General features: G+C 46.3%; 1 protein-coding gene across 1 annotated transcript in view; it reads left to right on the forward strand.

Moving 5' to 3' along the window:
- The window catches only part of LOC137561698 (aldo-keto reductase family 1 member C3-like), a 67,605-nt gene extending 64,732 nt beyond the window's left edge, over positions 1 to 2,873 (forward strand). Inside the window, exon 9 of the mRNA XM_068273040.1 lies at positions 2,708 to 2,873. Within this exon, the coding sequence (XP_068129141.1) occupies positions 2,708 to 2,750 (43 nt within the window). The 3' untranslated portion in view covers positions 2,751 to 2,873. The remainder of the gene's footprint in view (positions 1 to 2,707) is intronic.
- Positions 2,874 to 17,793: the final 14,920 nt, after the last annotated feature.

Below are 17,793 nucleotides of genomic sequence, written 5' to 3' on the forward strand. Positions count from 1 at the left end.
CGATAAGAGGTATATATCGACCCCTCACATGCTTATGATGCTATAGGAAAGGGTGGTAGGAGCCACTGGTCGAATGAGGTTGGGGTTCGGAGATGCGTGGATGAGGAGGGTAGTGGGTCTGCCAGGAAGGCGGGCGGGAGAGTGGAGAGGAGGCAATAGCCATGTGACCCAAACTGTTTGTCCAAATGCCTCCCTCTAGATGTTGCACTCTCAGGCCTCTTGCAGACTACGTGCGATTCCGATTTTTTTATACGATCCAATTTTTTTATTCCGATTTTAACCACTTCACTACTGAGGGGTTTTACCCCCTGACCACCAGAGCAATTTTCACCTTTCAGCGCTCCTTCCATTCATTCGTCTATAACTTTATTATTACTTATCCCAATGAAATGAACTGTATCTTGTTTTTTTTGCCACCAATTAGGCTTTCTTTAGGTGGGACATTATGCCAAGAATTATTTTATTCTAAATGTGTTTTAATGGGGAAATAGGAAAAAATGTGGGAAAAAATTATTATTTTTCAGTTTTCTGCCATTATAGTTTTTAAATAAAGCATGCTACTGTAATTAAAACCCATGAAATGTATTAACCCATTTGTCCCGGTTATAAAACCATTTAAATTATGTCCCTATCACAATGTTTGGCGACAATATTTTATTTGGAAATAAAGGTGCATTTTTTTCAGTTTTGCATCCATTCCTAATTACAAGCCCGCAGTTTATAAAGTAACAGTGTTATACCCTCTTGACATAAATATTTAAAAAGTTCAGTCCCTAAGGTAACTATTTATGCTTTTTTTTTTATTGTATTTTTTTTTTTTTAATTACAAAAAAAAATAAAAATTGGGGAGTGTGGGAGGTAATGAGTTAATTTATTGTGTAAATGTAATGTTTGTGTATGTAAAATGCTTTTAGGGTGTAGTTTACTATTTGGCCACAAGATGGCCACAGAGTGTTTGTTTACATGCGACCTGTAAGCGTCCGGAAGGACGCTTACAGGAAGCAGTAGGAGGCTGGGAGACGCACAATGATCTCGCTGTTTCTGAAAGAAGCAGCAGATCATTGCGGGGGCTAGATCAACGAACGGGAATGGATTTTCCCGTTCATTGATCTCCGGGCGAGCGGGCGGCGGCGTGCACGAGCGGCGGGTGCGCGCGCACGAGCGGCGGGAGCGCGGACAGCGGCGGTAGCGCGGAAGGTACGGATTTCTCCGTCCCTGGTTTTTTAGGAGGGAAAAAAGGGGCGGAGAAATTCGTACCGCTGGGGGTAAAGTGGTTAAAAAAGTACTGCATGCTGCTACGTTTGTTTGTTTTTTTTTAAATCAGAATCAAAAATAGGATCGTATACAAAATCGGAATCGCTTGTAGTGCTCTAGAGGCCTTAATCACATGATTCAGGTGGCCCCTCCCCCCACATAGCAACACGACATGTCACTAAAAGACAACACGCGCATTTACAGTGGCAGTGAAACATACTTTCATAACACATAATGCGACTTTTCAGCGCCGTTGCTTTACTACTCTATCACGTACACATAATGTAAATAGCGTGAAATGACTGCAATGCTTTTAGGCTCAGTTCACATTACCGTGGATGCAGAACAGAAACGGAATGCGTTCCGTCCATTCTGCACCAGCTTGCAGTAAATTCCCCGCTATTCCGCATCAGTTCTGCGTCCGCAGCGTCCCTCAGGTAGGCGCGTATGCGTCGCCGCTCACCTGTTTCGTTGCCGCTCACCTGTCTCGCCACTCAGTCCCTTCCACAGCCTTGAGGTTGGCAGAAGCATGGCTCTCCATAGAGCTGCAACAGGCCAATTCTCCCTAGCAACTGAGTTCCGTCTCACATTCCGCGGCACACGGATCTTACACGCATCCATGTTTTGTAACAAGTGGAAGCGGATCCTATTTTTAACATAGGATTCGCTTCCTGTGTTTTTACAGTTTTAAAGTGTACCAGAGCTGAAAAAAAGTAAAAAGATTTTATACATACCTGGGGCTTCCTCCAGCCTCATAAGCCTGGATCGTTCCCCCGCCGTCCTCCGCTGCCTGCAGCTTCGGGAACCAGATCCCGTCGGTTACGTCAGTCATCTTCAGCCTAAGTAAGAGAAGTGCGCTGTTTGCGTATCTCTCCAGCAGCCGCTTGAGAGATACGTAGAGGGCGCACTTCTCCTGCGTAGACTGGAGCCAACTGACGTCAGTGACAGGACCCGGTTCCTGAAGCTGCGGGCAGCAGAGGATGGCAGTGTGGGAGCGATCCGAACGGATGGGGCTGGAGGAAGCCCCAGGTATGTGTAAATCTTTTTACTTTTTTCAGCTCTGAGTGCCTTTAAAACCGTATCTCACTGATACGTTTTTAAAGTAAGTGTGAACTGAGCCTTATCCAAAGACGCTGAACAAGCATGCAGATCAGGTACACTGACTGAAGTCTGACTGGATACGCTGCATACTAGTTTCAGGTATGTAATTCAGACACTACTGATGCCAAAGAGGTCCTCAGTACTGCCAGGCAACTGGTATTGTAGGTATAAATATGGCAGCTCACTTCAGGTTCCCTTTAAATAAACAACTCCGCTGTCTGCTATCACCCAGGCATTGCTTGACGACTTGTCAACTAAATGCAGAAATTCATGTCCTGTAAATCCAGGCCATTCTATTGATGCCTCACCCTATTACTGGGACTTGTATAACTGACTCTTCTGTATATTTTAGATGGGCCGACCATCCGAAGTACCCATTCCATGATGAATATTGATGGAGTGATGACAACAGACCTGAGTGAAATGGGCCGTGCAGGACCAGCTCAGGATGCTGATAGACTCGGCTTACTATCATTATTATTAATAAGAAGCAATAAAATACAGCTAATTTTCTATAAGCAGAGTCAGATGTAATCACAATTTGTTTTATATTAAAAGGAAAACTATGCTTTTTTTTTTAATTGTTTTTATTCATCACTTTCTTACATTGATTTCTCTAATATAGATTTAAAAAAAAAAAAAGTGCATTCGATTGAACCTCAATTAAATTGAAGAATTGTTGGTCAAAGATAAATATGGCCACCTTTCGGGCTGGCTGCGTTGTCACTGCTGGTTCTGTTCAGAGAGGAACTATTACCTTCCACACACTGCAAACAGATTTCCAACACAATGGGCTCAATTCACTAAGCTTTATTCAAACGTTTGATAATTTACCTCATGGGTATATAGCCTATATAGCTGAACTTGTGAACTCAGAATTTAAGATACCTCTGTGTCAGTCCAACTCCCAGGTCTGGGTGCATGGAGTAAACAAGGATCCTTATCTCAGCTAACAACTTCTCACCCCATTTGGATGTTCTGTTTCACTTAAGGCATCTTAATGACATGTATTTATGCTTGAAAAAAATCTGTTTTCCCTTTTGATGTTGCATGTATATAGCTGTCTGCACCACTAGCCTGCAAACTAACAGGATATAAGGCCGACGAAGGCTGCAAGGCCGAAAGCTTGCTTATTCTTATTCATTTTTAGTTAGCCAATAAATGGTATCATCCTGATTTAAAACTTTTTGCTTTTACTGATGGCTAACACGGTACAATACCCTACTGCTTACCTCATGGGTAAGATCTAATTTTGAATTCACTAAGGTGTTATTGAATTATTAAACGCTTTATCAATAAAACATTCGATAAATATATAACACCTTAGTGAATTCAAAATTAGATTTTGCCCATGAGGTAAATTATTAAATGTTTGATAAAGTGTTTGATAAAGCTTAGTGAATTGAGGCCATTGTGTGCTGCTGCCTCCACCTGCTAAGCCCCCCACGTCTCCCCATCTATGAGTACCACGGGGCATGCATCCCCAACGGCAATGGAGAGAGGCACGGGACACAGGAGGCTGCAACAATCACCGCAGGACCTGGAGCTACACATTTTACATGGGGGGAGACCGGCCGTGGGGCTCGTGAGGTCCGTTGCTTGTCAGGAAATTGAACATGCTACTGCCGGGCACCCGAGCAAGCCCTTTCGGACGAGATCTTTCCAGCATCCTGGATTGATGGGTTTGATCAGGGGTCCCCAAACGTTTTGGGTCGAGGGCCGGGTCAACATACTTCAGACTGCTGGGGGGCCAGAGTATACATAAAATTATGTCTTTGCGGGCCAGACAGTGAAGCATACCCAGGTGACAACCTGCAGTCCAATTGGACAGCAGTGTCACCTGATGTGGAATTGCAAAATTACTGCTTTCTGGCTTCCACGTGGAAGGCTGGTGCCAGCACTGCTATTCTATATGTGGACCAACAATATTTAAAGATGTAGCTGACCGCATCTATAAGTAATACATTTTGTGTGTGTGGGGACGGTAAAAAAGCCTCAGGGGGCCGCATTCGGCCCGTGGGCCTTAGTTTGAGGACCACTGGGTTTGATCAATTTTGCCCAGAAATCAGTTGAAATTACGTTTGTGCAGCCACATCTGAAGATTCAACCATTATGATGAGCATCTTAAAGGGAACCTAAACTGAAGTAAAAAAAAAAATTAGTTGAACTTACTGGGGGCTTCAACTTACTGGCCCTGCAGCTGCCCTGTGTCCGCGCTCTCACCAAGTGATCCTCCAGTCCCCCAAAGCGAACCTCTTCCGGCCCCCCAACGGTCACTGCGCATACACACCTTGCACGTCCTTGATTATACACCTGTCACCATGAGCGTTCTACAAGTGCACAGTAGAAATTTTTTTTTGTACTGCGCATGCGCAGAGCGCTCCTGTCCATGGGAACATGATCAGGAGGCACGCGTACCAGAGCCGCACATCCAAATGGCAGAGGGTCGCTGCAGGGGACTGGAGCAGGGCCGGGCCGAGGCATAGGCTGGAGAGGCTCCAGCCTCAGGGCGCAGTGTAGGAGGGGACGCACAATTCATTCAGCTATCATTCCTAATTGTGTTTGAAGCAGAAATAAATAAGAAAAGGGGATACATGGCAGTGACTGCAAGCCAGATAACTAGATATTAAGGTGTTGGGGAGGTTGGGGGCCCTGTGGCGCCTCTTAGTCTAATAGCAATCAGTGTGTGATGGCTGGGGTGGCAGGGATGGAGGGGCGCACTTTGGTGTCTCAGCCTTGGCTGCTGGAGGACCTTGTCCCTGCTCTGGACTGGAGGATTGCTTTTTGATGGCGTAGGCACAGGGTGGCTGCAGGGGGCTGTTAGAGGCCCCAAGTAAGTTAGTCTTTTTTTCCCCTTCAGTTAAAGAGACACCTTAACAAGGAAAACTCCCCCTGGGGGGTACTCACCTCAGGAGGGGGAAGCCTCAGGATCCTTATGAGGCTTCTCCTGTCCTCCTCTGTCCCACGGGGTTTCGCTGCAGCCCTTCAAAGCTGGCCCCCGTCAGCCTGTTCAATATTTACCTTTCCAGGCTCCAGCGGGGGTGCTGTTTCGGCCGCTACTGCGCCTGCGCTGGAGTCGGGAAAGTAAATATTTACATCGCCAACGTTTGGAGGGGCACAGCGGGACCCCCGTGGGACGCAGGAGGACGGGGGAAGCCTCGATAGGATCTGGAGGCTTCCCCCTCCCGAGGTGAGTACCCCCAAGGGGCCGTTTTTCTTAGTTCTTAGTTTCTTTAAGGTTTCCTTTAAGTCTACTCTATGCGTTTTCTTCTATTTGACCACCCGCCCATATTCTGTATGGAGCGGTCACAGCAGCCAGCACTGCACACATTAGTGTAAGTTAAATAATGCTTTCTAATCTCACTGCTGTCCTTTTCCTTTACTTAATACAAGAATAAAAGTACTTAGTGCTGCCATCAAAGACCTCCTTACTCCAGGCTGCCCCCATTTCTTTGGATTTATGGGGGGTTATTGTTACACCACTGCTTACATGCAGGGCAGCCATCGGGGGGGGGGGGGGGGGCGCACAACTGACACTGCAGTGAGAAGCCCAGGGCTTCTGGGTCCCCTGGTCCCCCCCAAAGTGCTGGAATGGCCGCACGTGCTGGCTGCGGGCCTGTGGCTCACTAAGCAGCACACCGCGTTCCAGCACTGAAAAAAGAACGACACCGGGGGGATAAAAGAGGCACGGGGAACAGAGGTGGACAAAAGAGGTACAGGGATAAAAGAGAAGGGAACATGAGATCACACAGAGGGACACAAAAGAGGCACAAACTGAGGTGAGACAGAGGAGGACGAAAGAGGCACAGGAAGAGAAGAGGGGGTGTAATGATCTGCGGACGATTTTCAGTCAGCGCACACCACGTTCGCTGAAGCAGAAGGAAATCGCCACAGTCACAGAAGCAAAGTACCCTGTATAGATTTGTAGAGGAGAATTCCAACCAGCAGATGGAGCTGTGAAGTACAGAGGGATAAGTCCTCTGTAAAGCCACAGATGCCAGATTGAAATTGTACGATTGAGCAAGACTGGGCAACAAAGTAGCAACTCAGAAGAAAGCAAGAACAGAGGCAGACTATGTGAATGTCTACCAATCTAGTCACCACCCAGCGACGGTAGACATAATACACCAGAACAGACCAGAGTAAGAAAGATAATTGCAAGAGAGGCGATTGCTATCAGCAACACAAGACTGAGCAAAGACAGAGCGTGAACTGAGTAAGGAAGACACAGCAAATAACCACAATCTGAACACCAAGGAAAATAACAAAATGAACTAGCTAAACGCGGTCCCCGCACGATATGCGCAACAGAGACAAGCACGTTAACGGCACGGCCACCGCACGTTAAGCGCAACAGTGGCAAAACGTACCAACCCTGACTAACAAATGAACACGGAGCATGAAAACAAACAGATAACGCGAACGCTTGCTAATCGGTTGCCTCACACCAGACAACAGCAAGCGTTCCTTCCAGACAAGACAGACAGAAGGAGTGACCAGTAGCAACCGCAGCTAATGTTATACTCCAAGATTCAGACAAGGGAGATCCACCGCCTCTAACTCTAGGGCGAATGCGATCTAGGAACAGGACAGAACGATTCACTGTCAGCCACCGCTGGCCACAGTACAATCGCACGGACAAGACAAGACAAAATAGGCAGTACAAGTGCACACAAACCTGACTGTACTAATAGGAGTGCAAGGAGCACTCCCCAAGAATTAACTACACTAGAATATAGCAACAAAGATGCTGAGGCTCTAAGGTTAGTTTCCCAAATCAGGAACTATGTCGAGCGAGGAATTCTGGGAGGAAGTGACATTTATACTAGAAACCTTCAAAGGAAGCAGACAAGCAGATTTGCAAGATAAGTGGATGCAAATCAGTCAGCCTTGCAAACTGACAGAAAGGCCTCTTTTCCCTGGACTGAACTATGCAAGCTGCATAGGAAAGAAAATTGTCCAGGGAATCAAGGCCAGCAGAGCAGATTCTGACAGGGGGACAAAAGAGAATGGATAAAGGATTAGAACAGACCTACTCATTTGTTAACCGGGGACTACCTGTATTTTGCTAGTATTTGGCTCCATCCACTACATGCCATGGTCACGCCCACTTTTTGCCACTTCACGCTGTGCATGCCGCTTTCTTCAGTATCGGAGCCATGCACGTTTTTTGCCGCAGCGCACTTCGTGCACGGACGCGGGGGTGGGGTGGCTAGTGGGCAGGCACAGAAACCAGTGATGTGTGAGGGGCCCCAAAATTTCTGATGGCGGCCCTGTGTCCCAGTATAGGTAGCTAGGTATAGGTGGTTCCAGCCCCAGAATAGCTAGCCAGGTATAGGTGGTGCCCCAGTATAGGTAGCTAGTTATCGGTGGCGGCCCAGTATAGGTAGCCTTTAGCCAGATATAGAAAAATCCAAAAGGTCCGCACACTCAATGAACCAAGTTCAAGGTTTTATTCCAGTATAGTGACACAGTTCTATTCCATACACCAACGATTAGTTTCGTGACGTCACCATTCTGTTTTGTTACCTTGACAAAGGTGACCCCACGGGGGCCCGAAACAAATCGTTGGTGTATGGAATAGAACTGTGTCACTATACTGGAATAAAACCTTGAACTTGGTTCATTGAGTGTGCGGACCTTTTGGATTTTTCTATATTGAATATTGGTTCCAGCGATTATATTGGTGGTGTGCGATTCTTCATCAACTTGTGGATTTAGCCAGATATAGGTGGTGCCCCAGTATAGAAAGTCCGCTGTAGCGGGCTGACTCATCTGCTCCCCACATTCAAGCGCTGATGTCACTCTTCTCTGAGTTCTGGAAAGCGGTGTGCTGGTTAGTGAGCCACAGGTCCGCAGCCAGCACATGTGGCCCTTCCAGTGCTTGGGGGGGCCCAGGGCCCCAAGAAGCCCTGGGTCCCTCACTGCAGTGTCAGTTGTCCCCCCCTGATGGCTGCCCTGCACACACAGGTACCGTGAACAGGTGCAGTGACACTGTGTGCTGTCACGTAGGTAGGTAGGTAGGTAGGTGCACTGAACAACAACAACAGGTGGGTATGCAGTGATTGTTATTACAAATGTGCAACTGCCTGTCACACACACAGGTACCCTGAACAGTTGCGGTCACGTAGGTCGGTAGGTAGGTAGGTGCACTGAACAACAACAACAGTTGGGTATGCAGTGATTGTTATTACAAATGTGCAGCTGCCTGTCACACACACAGGTACCCTGAACAGGTGCCGTCACGTAGGTCGGTAGGTAGGTAGGTGCACTGAACAACAACAACAGTTGGGTATGCAGTGATTGTTATTACAAATGTGCAGCTGCCTGTCACACACACAGGTAGTCACTGAATGTGCTGGGCCTGGCAGTGGCACAGTAGGAATTACCAAGGCTTTGTATGGAAAACAAGTGTCTGTGGGACACTTACACAAAAAAACCAAAAATAGATCACAAGAACAACATTAGCTTTCAAAAGAGCTGTTGAGGAGTGCTTTTTAGAAATAAGTAAAAGCAAGGAGCAAGCTAACAAGCCTAACACAAGAGCCTAACTAAGCTTTCCCTATGTCAGCAGCCAGGTTCTCTCCCTTCTCTAATTACTGCAGCTACACAAGTGAGTGAAATGGCTGACGCTGCCCGCCTTTTATAAGGGGGGGGGGGGCTCCAAGAGGGAGTGTAGCCTGATTGGCTACCCTGTGCCTGCTGACTGTGATGAAGAGGGTCAAAGTTGACCATAATGATGTAATATAGGGGGTGGGTCAAATCACCGAAGTTCGCACGAATAAATCCGCATGCGAACTGTTCGGGCCATCTCTACCTGTGAATTGGAAATAAAACATGCATCCTGGCACTTGCAGTGATGGAAGAACACATCCAATATGCAATGTGTATTTTTGCAGCATATCATCCTGTCCCCCCCCCCATGTGAATTGGACAGCGGCTTTATTGATTTCAGTTGGGTGCATTTCCACATCTGATATCACATGCGGGGAAGTGCAGTGAATCAAATATAGTGGAAACGGGCCCTAAAGAGTTCTGGATCCAATATAATACACAATCAAGCTTATAACCTCACACGGGAGAGATGGATCAAGAAGGGGAATCATATAAAACATAACTTTTAATAAGTAATTAAAAATCATTCAAAAGAGGGATAGGTTTAAAAATACTGTACAAAGTGAGTGACAAAAAAACAGTGGTGCAGAGCTTTGTATTACCTGTTTATTAGGCTTCTTCTAAGTTGTACATTTTCCAACCTAAATACTGTATATAGTCGAGTATAAGTCTAGAAATTTAGCTCTGATTCAATTCATAAAAGTATAGAGGTGGACTTATACACGAGTCACAGGCAGCACTGAACACACTGAGTAATGTGTGCAGTAATAGTGACATTCCCATTTTCAGCAATTTACCCTGTGGTAAGTGATACTTTGAGGAAAGGAAATGCCAAGAAAGCCCAAGTCCTGGCCAAAACAAAGAAGGGGGGAGGGGGGAGAATACTGGGCTGTATAAAAAGGAGTGAATAATTGCAGCACTTGTGGGCCTGGAGGAGGTATTGGCTGCACTTAAGGGACAGGAAGAGTTAATAGCTGCAATACGGTATGCATTGCAATCATTAACCCCTCCTGAGCCCCAAGTGCAGCCATTAACTTTGCTGGGTAGACTTATATTTGAGTCAATAAAAAAATCCGGATTAAAAGGGTTGAATATTGGGTGGGGTCGACTTATACACAAGGTCGACTTGTATTTGAGTATATACGGTAAGGCCAGTTTGTTTAAAGGACCACAAAACTGTAAAATGTAAAATGTCTGTGTATGCATATTATGTATAACATAATTTGTTTCAGAATAAAATGCACTATAGATAACTTTTTCCTATCTCAATGTTACTTACAGTATTATTATAATTATTATTATTATCATTATTATTATTATTTAGTATTTATATAGTGCCAACATCTTCTGCAGTGCTGTACAGAGTACATAGTCATGTACATAGTCATGTCACTAACTGTCCCTCGGAGGGGCTCACAATCTAATCCGTATCATGTATGTATTATGAAGTGCATGAGTCGTAGTTTAGAGCCAATTTAGAGGAAAGCCAATTAACTTATCTGTATGTTTTTGGGATGTGGAAGGAAACCTGAGTGCCCGGTGGAAACCCAAGCAGACAGGGGGATAACACATATATCCATGCAGATTGTGCCCTGGCTGGGATACCTCCCTGGCGGTAAGCCCGTGCTGAGCACGGGCTATGCCGCCGGGAGGCACCGCTCAGGCCCCGCTGGGCCGATTTGCATAATTTTTTTTTTGCTGCACGCAGCTAGCACTTTGCTAGCTGCGTGCAGTGCACGATCGCCGCCGCTACCCGCCGATCCGCCACTTTACGGGGGGAGCGATCAGACCCCGTGCGCTGCCTAGCCAATCAGTGCCAGGCAGCGCCGTGGGGTGGATTGGAGTCCCCTTTGACGTCACAACGTCGGTGACGTCATCCCGCCCCGTCGCCATGGCGACGGGGGAAGCCCTCCAAGAGATCCCGTTCTTTGAAGGGGCTGGGGGGATGCCGCTGAGCAGCGGCTATCATGTAGCGAGACCTCGTCTCGCTACATGAAAAAAAAAAAATTTTAAAAACGTATTTGCTGCCCCCTGGCGGATTTTGACAAACCGCCAGGAGGGTTAACCAGGGGACCCAGCGCTGCAAGACAAAAAATCTGGCAGGATGTGTACTCATCCGTCTCCTCATGGAGGATTTTCATGGTTTTCTTTATTTTCAAAAGCAGCCCTCTAAGCAGCCCCCTTGAGGAAGTGGGAAGCGTTTGGCAAAACTTGTCAGATCTCTAACACATAGTAGATCTTTAGAGGAAAGAAGAAAAGAAACAACATAAAATACTAATGACAGTAGGCAGGGCTTTACTTAGTTTAAGAGGAAGGAAGGATACTGACCTAATGATACTTACCCAAGAGGCGGGAGGAAAGGGTATGTCATAGAGCCTTCCCGGGTTCTCTCTCTGTGCCCTGTTTGTAACCCTACACATGTCGCTGCCATGCTTAAGCAACATACTTACCACCTGTGGGAGGAAGATGGATCCAGCGCCATCCCCTTGACGACAAGTGTTTCACGATCTATTTTCCGGCTGGCGGGTATACGCAATGACACATGACAGGGGCAAATGGGAAGTCAAGGGATCGCGTTACTTTGCGTGGAGTCAGCAGGAATCTCCAAGATCCGATCCACCACGATGGTCGTTATTGCCGTGTGTCGGTAAATGTGGTTCACGTGATCGTGCGCCTGTACCCATGTCGCAAAATCGTGGAATTGATCACTTGATGCTCAAAAAATTGCCGGTCGCCACACAAATTGTTGGGAAAATCGCATAGTGGGTACGGGCTTTTAGATGTGACTTAGTGCGGCATATGACTATGTACTGTCCATGCTGAGAGTTAGAGAGTGCCTAGCTGGATTCACCGCCTAAGCGCAGCGTCCCTTGTATAGCAACAAGTGGAACCAACTGGATTTCAGTTTTGATTACTATAGGCAATTGCTTATCCAACATAAACAATGTGCCTTTAATTGGGTAAGAGGCCCTTCCCTACAGCCCTACATTAGCCCGGTGCTGCTTGGTTTCATAGCACTTGCCACTTCACTTTACTTTAAATCGGGGATGTCAAACTCAAATATAAGGTGGGCTGAAATGAAACACTGGGACCAAGTCCCGGCCAACCTCGATGTCTAATGCACACCTCCCTCCCTTGTAAAGTTCCCAGGTGTCTAATGGCCCCCTCACTCCCTTAAACTGTACAGTTCCCTGGTGTCTAGGGGCCCCCTTCCTCCTGTATACATTTCCCTGGTTTCTAGTGGTCCCCCTCCCTCCCCTATACAGTTTCCTGGTGTCTAGTGGTTATCTGTCCCTGGTTTTTAGTGGAGCTCCCTCTCCTATACAGTTCCTTGTTATCTAGCGGCCCCTCTCTCCCCCATACAGTTCCCTGGTGTCTAGTTGCCCCTCTCTTCATAATACAGTTTCCCTCCTAAACGTCTGCTTCACAGCCTTTCGCTCTCCTCATAAATGACCTTCTGTATGGGACTATTAGGCCTCGGATCCCTTGCAACTTTGGTTTTGCAATTATTATTAACTTTAGGAATCTGGAGCATTATGGCTTGTACACTCACTAGATAAAAAAATTTGGCTCAACCTGCAAGGTCCTAGAAATTTAGTGTGTATACAGGTTAGCTAAAGGATTGTTAGCTACTTACTGCACCAGGTGCAGTATAATCATGCCCTGGGAAACTTCATCTGAAGGGCTGCGCCCAGGGCTGCGAAAATTAGTCAATGGGAGCGGGCAAGCACGCTACTGTTACCGTCAGTTATCGGGGAGATTAATGAATGGGAACGTAGTTCCCATTCATAAATCTAAGTCCCCAAATCAATGAATGCTGGCATCTATTAGATGCCTGGCTGCATCATTGTATCTTCCGGCTGTTACACTGCCAGGCACTATTTCCGATTCACGTCCTTATTTAGGCGAATCGGAAATAACATCTTGTGGCCAAATAGTAAAACTACATCACAACACATTTTATGTAATAAAAATACCTACACTTACATGTAAAATTAACTATTTCCCTCCCACGCTCCCCCATAGGAACCAAACAGTTTATATATATATATATATATATATATATATATATATATATATATATATATATATATATATATACACATATATATTTATATTAAAAAAAGTATATAAAAACAAAACAAAACATAAATAGTTGCCTTCAGGACTGAACTTTTTTAAATAGGTATGTCAAGGGGGTATATTCCTGTAATTTTTAATTTGTGGGCTTATAACTAGTTCAGCCTATGTGGACGAGCTTCCTCGTCCAGATAGGCCCTGCTGCTCTCCCTGCGTGGTGCACGCGATCGGGCGCGTGCCCGAGCGCACACCCGCCGCCCGCCGCTAGCCCCCCGATCAGTGAATGGGAATATAATTCCCATTCACCGATCTAACTTCCCCGCAGAAATACCGACGCTTTCTATCCAGAGAGCGCGGTATTTCTTCCTCCAGGAAACAACTCCTCTGATTTTTAGTTCCTGGATGCGAGAGCGTTCGCATCCAGGACTTTTTTCACTGTGGCCATCTTGTGGCCAAATAGTAAACTGCAGCCACATACATTTTTAATTAACCACTTGAGGACTGCAGGGCTAAACCCCCCTAGTGACCAGGCCATTTTTAGCTAAATTGGCCACTGCAGCTTTAAGGCCAAGCTGCAGGGCCGCACAACTCAGCACACAAGTGATCCCCCCCCCCTTTTCTCCCCACCAACAGAGCTCTCTGTTGGTGGGGTCTGATCGCTCCCCCCATGTTTATTTTTTTTTAAATAAATATTATTATTAGTTTTTTTTTTTTCTAAAATCCCCTGTTTCTTTAAATTTATTCCCTCCCTCCCTCCCTCCCCACAGCCGGCCAATTATGGCGATCGGCTGTCATAGGCTTCTGTCTATGAGAGCCGATCGCTCTCTTGTCCCCCATGGGGACAGCCGTGTCACACGGCTGTCCCCAGTGCAGCGCTGCTGCTGATCGCAGAGCTGCACCTAGTGAATAGACGGCGTGATCGCCGTCTAACAGTCTCCCGAGCGGCAATAGCCGCTCGGAGACTGAAGGTGGGGCGGAGCTCCGCCCTCTGAGCATGAGATGCGCGCGCACCATGCGCGCGATCTCATGCTAAACAGAGCCCCAGGACTTTACGCCAATTGGCGTTAGGCGGTCCTGGGGCTGCCGCCGCGGCCACGCCTACTGGCATGACGCGGGCGGCAGGAGGTTAAAGAATTATATTATTTTACATGTAAAATAAGCAGTTTCCCTCCCACACCAAAAATTACCCACATACATTTTTTATTAAAAAAAAAAATAAAAAAAAATACAATAAAAAACAAAACTAAAACAACATAAATAGTTACCCAAGGGTCTGAACTTTTTAAATATGCACGTCAAAAGAGTATGTTATTATATTATTTAAAATTATAAGTCTATAAATAATGATGGACGCAAATTGAAAAAATGCACCTTTATTTCTAAATGAAATATCGGCACCATAAATTGTGATAGGGACATCGTTTAAACGGTGTAATAACTGGGACAGATGGGCAAATAAAATACATGAGTTTTAATTACGGTAGCATATATTAATTTTAAACTATAATGGCCAAAAACTGAGAAATAATGATTTTTTTTCATTTCTTTCTTAATCTTCCTGTTAAAATGGATTTAGAAAAAAATAATTCTTAGCAAAATGTACTACCCAAAGAAAGCCTAATTAGTGGCGGAAAAAACAAGATATAGATCAATTCATTGTGATAAGTAGCAATAAAGTTATAGGCGAATGAATGGGAGGTGAACGTTGCTCGGATGCATGAGATTTTCGGCACTGCAGTGCTGAACCGGATAAATAGTGATGGACGCAAAACTGAAAAAATGCACCTTTATTTCCAAATAAAATATTGGCGCCATACATTGTACTAGGGAAAAAATTGTAAATGATCCAGTAAACGGGACAAATGGGCAAATAAAATGTGTGGGTTTTATAAACAGTAGAACGTTTTATTTTAACACTATAACGGCCAAAAACTGAGAAATAATTAATAATTTAAAAAAAAAAATCTATTTTTTTTCTTATTATTCCTAGAGATGGCCTGAACAGTTCCCGGCGAACTTCCGTGGTTCGCGATTGCAGCGAACCGGGAACATTTCCGGAAGTTCGGTTTGCCCCCATAGTGCACCATTAGAGTCAACTTTGACCCTCTACATCACAGTCAGCAGGCACATTGTAGCCAATCAGGCTACACTCCCTCCTGGAGCCACTCCCCCCTTATATAAGGCAGACCCCGCTGGCCATTATACTAACTCGTGTGCCTGCAGTAAATAGAGAAGGGACAGCTGCTGCAGTGCAGACTCTCTCATAGGGAAAGATTAGTTAGGCTCTTGTAGGCTTGTTAGCTTACTCCTTGCTGATTCTTATTGCTAAAATAGCACCCCACAACAGCTCTTTTGAGAGCTAATCTTGTTCTTGTGATCCTTTTTTTTTCTGTGTGTCCCACTAACACTTGTGTTGCATAGACAGCCTTGATAATCCATACTGTGTGTGTGCCATTGCCAGGCCCAGCACATTCAGTGACTACCTGTGTGTGTGACAGGTGCACATTGTAATACCCAGTACTGCATATACCTACTACCTGTTGTTCACAGTGCACCCACCTACCTACGTGAGCGCACACAGTGTGATATACCGTGCATACCTATTAACTGCATCTGTGTAACTGCACCTGTGTGACTGACTGCACATTGTATTAGTCAAGTCAGTGCATACCTCTCACTTCATCCCCCCCAATATGGACAAAACAAAAGGCAGAGGCAGGCCACCTGGCAGGTCTGTTCGAGGTTGTGCTGTCGTGATTTCGTGCGGCCCGGGACCAAAGTACAGTGTTCAGAAGAAGGCACGTGCCATCAACCCCCAATATTGTCAGGACGTAGTTGACTATTTAACACAGAACACCTCATCTTTCTCAGCTTCCGCACGGAAGCGTGACATATGTTCCTCGTTCTGCTCTGATTCTGGCACCCCACTTAACACTTAGTCGGCCACCACCACCAAAGTGCAATCACCCCAGGGCTCAGCGGTGTGGACATTTTTTTGTGTGTCTGCCTCAGATGAGAGCAATGCCATCTGTACTCTCTGCCACCAAAAATCGAGCCGTGGAAAGACCAAGACCCGCGTACGGACAACTACCTTACGAAGGCACATGATTACAAAGCACAAACTGCAATGGGATGACCACCTGAGGGAAAGCAGCACACAAAAGCAAATTCACACACCGCAGTGGAAGATATGCAATTATTTCTCAAAATAGACGATACCCAAACTGTACCGTGATGTTGAAAGGCAAGTGGTGTCATCTCTGGCACACAGCGTTGGGTCAAGGAACCATCTGACCACGTGGTCTGCAAAGCACGGTCAGGCCTGCCCGAAGACTAAGTCAGTCCCCTCACACAGCATCTCTGCCTGCACGCTGTGTGACTGCCTGCCCCAAGACTAAGTCGCTCCCCACACAGCATCTCTGCCTGCAGGCCGCTTGACTGCCTTCTCTGCCACCACCAACAGGGTCCAGGACTCCAGGTGGATTCCTGAATTTTAAAGGCCGCTGCTAGCAGCAGCCGCTATACTAATTTTTCTGGTGCGCGTACATGCCTGCCTAATTTTTCTGGCTGCACTGCGGCTGCAACAACAAAACAAAAGGCATGTACAGAGGGGCATAACTAAGAGCGCCCCGGGCCCCCTGTAGAAATTGTGAGCGGGCCCCCCTCCCCCCAGGGCCCGCTCGTGGCTGTTTTGGGGGGCTGGAGGGGTCGCACCATGAGGGGAAAGCTATGGCCACACTCGGCGGGGAGGGGGGAAGGTCCCCCCCTCCCTCACCTCGGGCTTTACCCTCTGTGCTCCCCTCCTGCTTCTAGCTATACAAGTGCAGCGAGCGGAGTGGCGGGCAGCAGCAGGCAAACATAACGGAAGTTCGCGCGAACCGAACTTTTTGCGGAAATTCGCGAACCGAAAATCGGAGGTTCAGACCATCTCTAATTATTCCAATTAAAATGTGTTTAGAATAAAATAATTCTTAGCATAGTGTACCTCCTAAAGAAAGCCTAATTGGTGGCGAAAAAAACAAGATATAGATCATATCGCTGTGATTAGTTGTGATTAAGTTATTGGCGAAAGAATGGAAGGAGCGCTGACAGGAGAAAATTGCTCTGGTCCTAAAGGGGTAAAAGCCCTCAATGGTCAAGTGGTTTTAAACGACAATAAGGAACAAGTGCATTCTTTTAGCACTAAAGTCAGGTTCAATTCAAACTGGATGCACAACGGATGCACCCTGTTTGGATATGCTGTGCCTGCTGTGTGGCTTTCGCATATCTGTCACTGTCACAGCCAGTCTCGCTACTCACCGTTTTGCATCCGGTACAATCCCCCACCGCTTGGGTCTTCTGCCCCTGGGGACAAGCACCGCCATACTGATGTGAGCAGCAGGAGTCCAATCAGTATTGCAGCACTTGTTCCCAGCAGCAGAGGACTCAAGCGGTAGTAGCAATGTTGACAACCAAATGGATCGGGAAAAGGCCTATTGAGAACTGACATTGTCTATACGCATACCAATACTTCTGTAGGCTTTTGTGGTAAAATCATGTCGGTTCCAAGTTTACGCTTCGATTCCGATGAGGAATTAAATGGACACATTTAAGATGGACAAAGCATTTAACCCTGAAAGGAAAAGGCAGGGAGATATGACTTCATCTTGTGAGCAGGATAGGGTGATGAAAAGGTACATATGGCTTTTATAAGCACAAGGTAGGCGCTGAATGCCTTATTAGGCATGGGACCCACTAGAAAGC

The sequence above is a fragment of the Hyperolius riggenbachi genome, chromosome 3 (genome assembly GCF_040937935.1).
Source record: "Hyperolius riggenbachi isolate aHypRig1 chromosome 3, aHypRig1.pri, whole genome shotgun sequence".
Classification (NCBI taxonomy): domain Eukaryota; kingdom Metazoa; phylum Chordata; class Amphibia; order Anura; family Hyperoliidae; genus Hyperolius; species Hyperolius riggenbachi.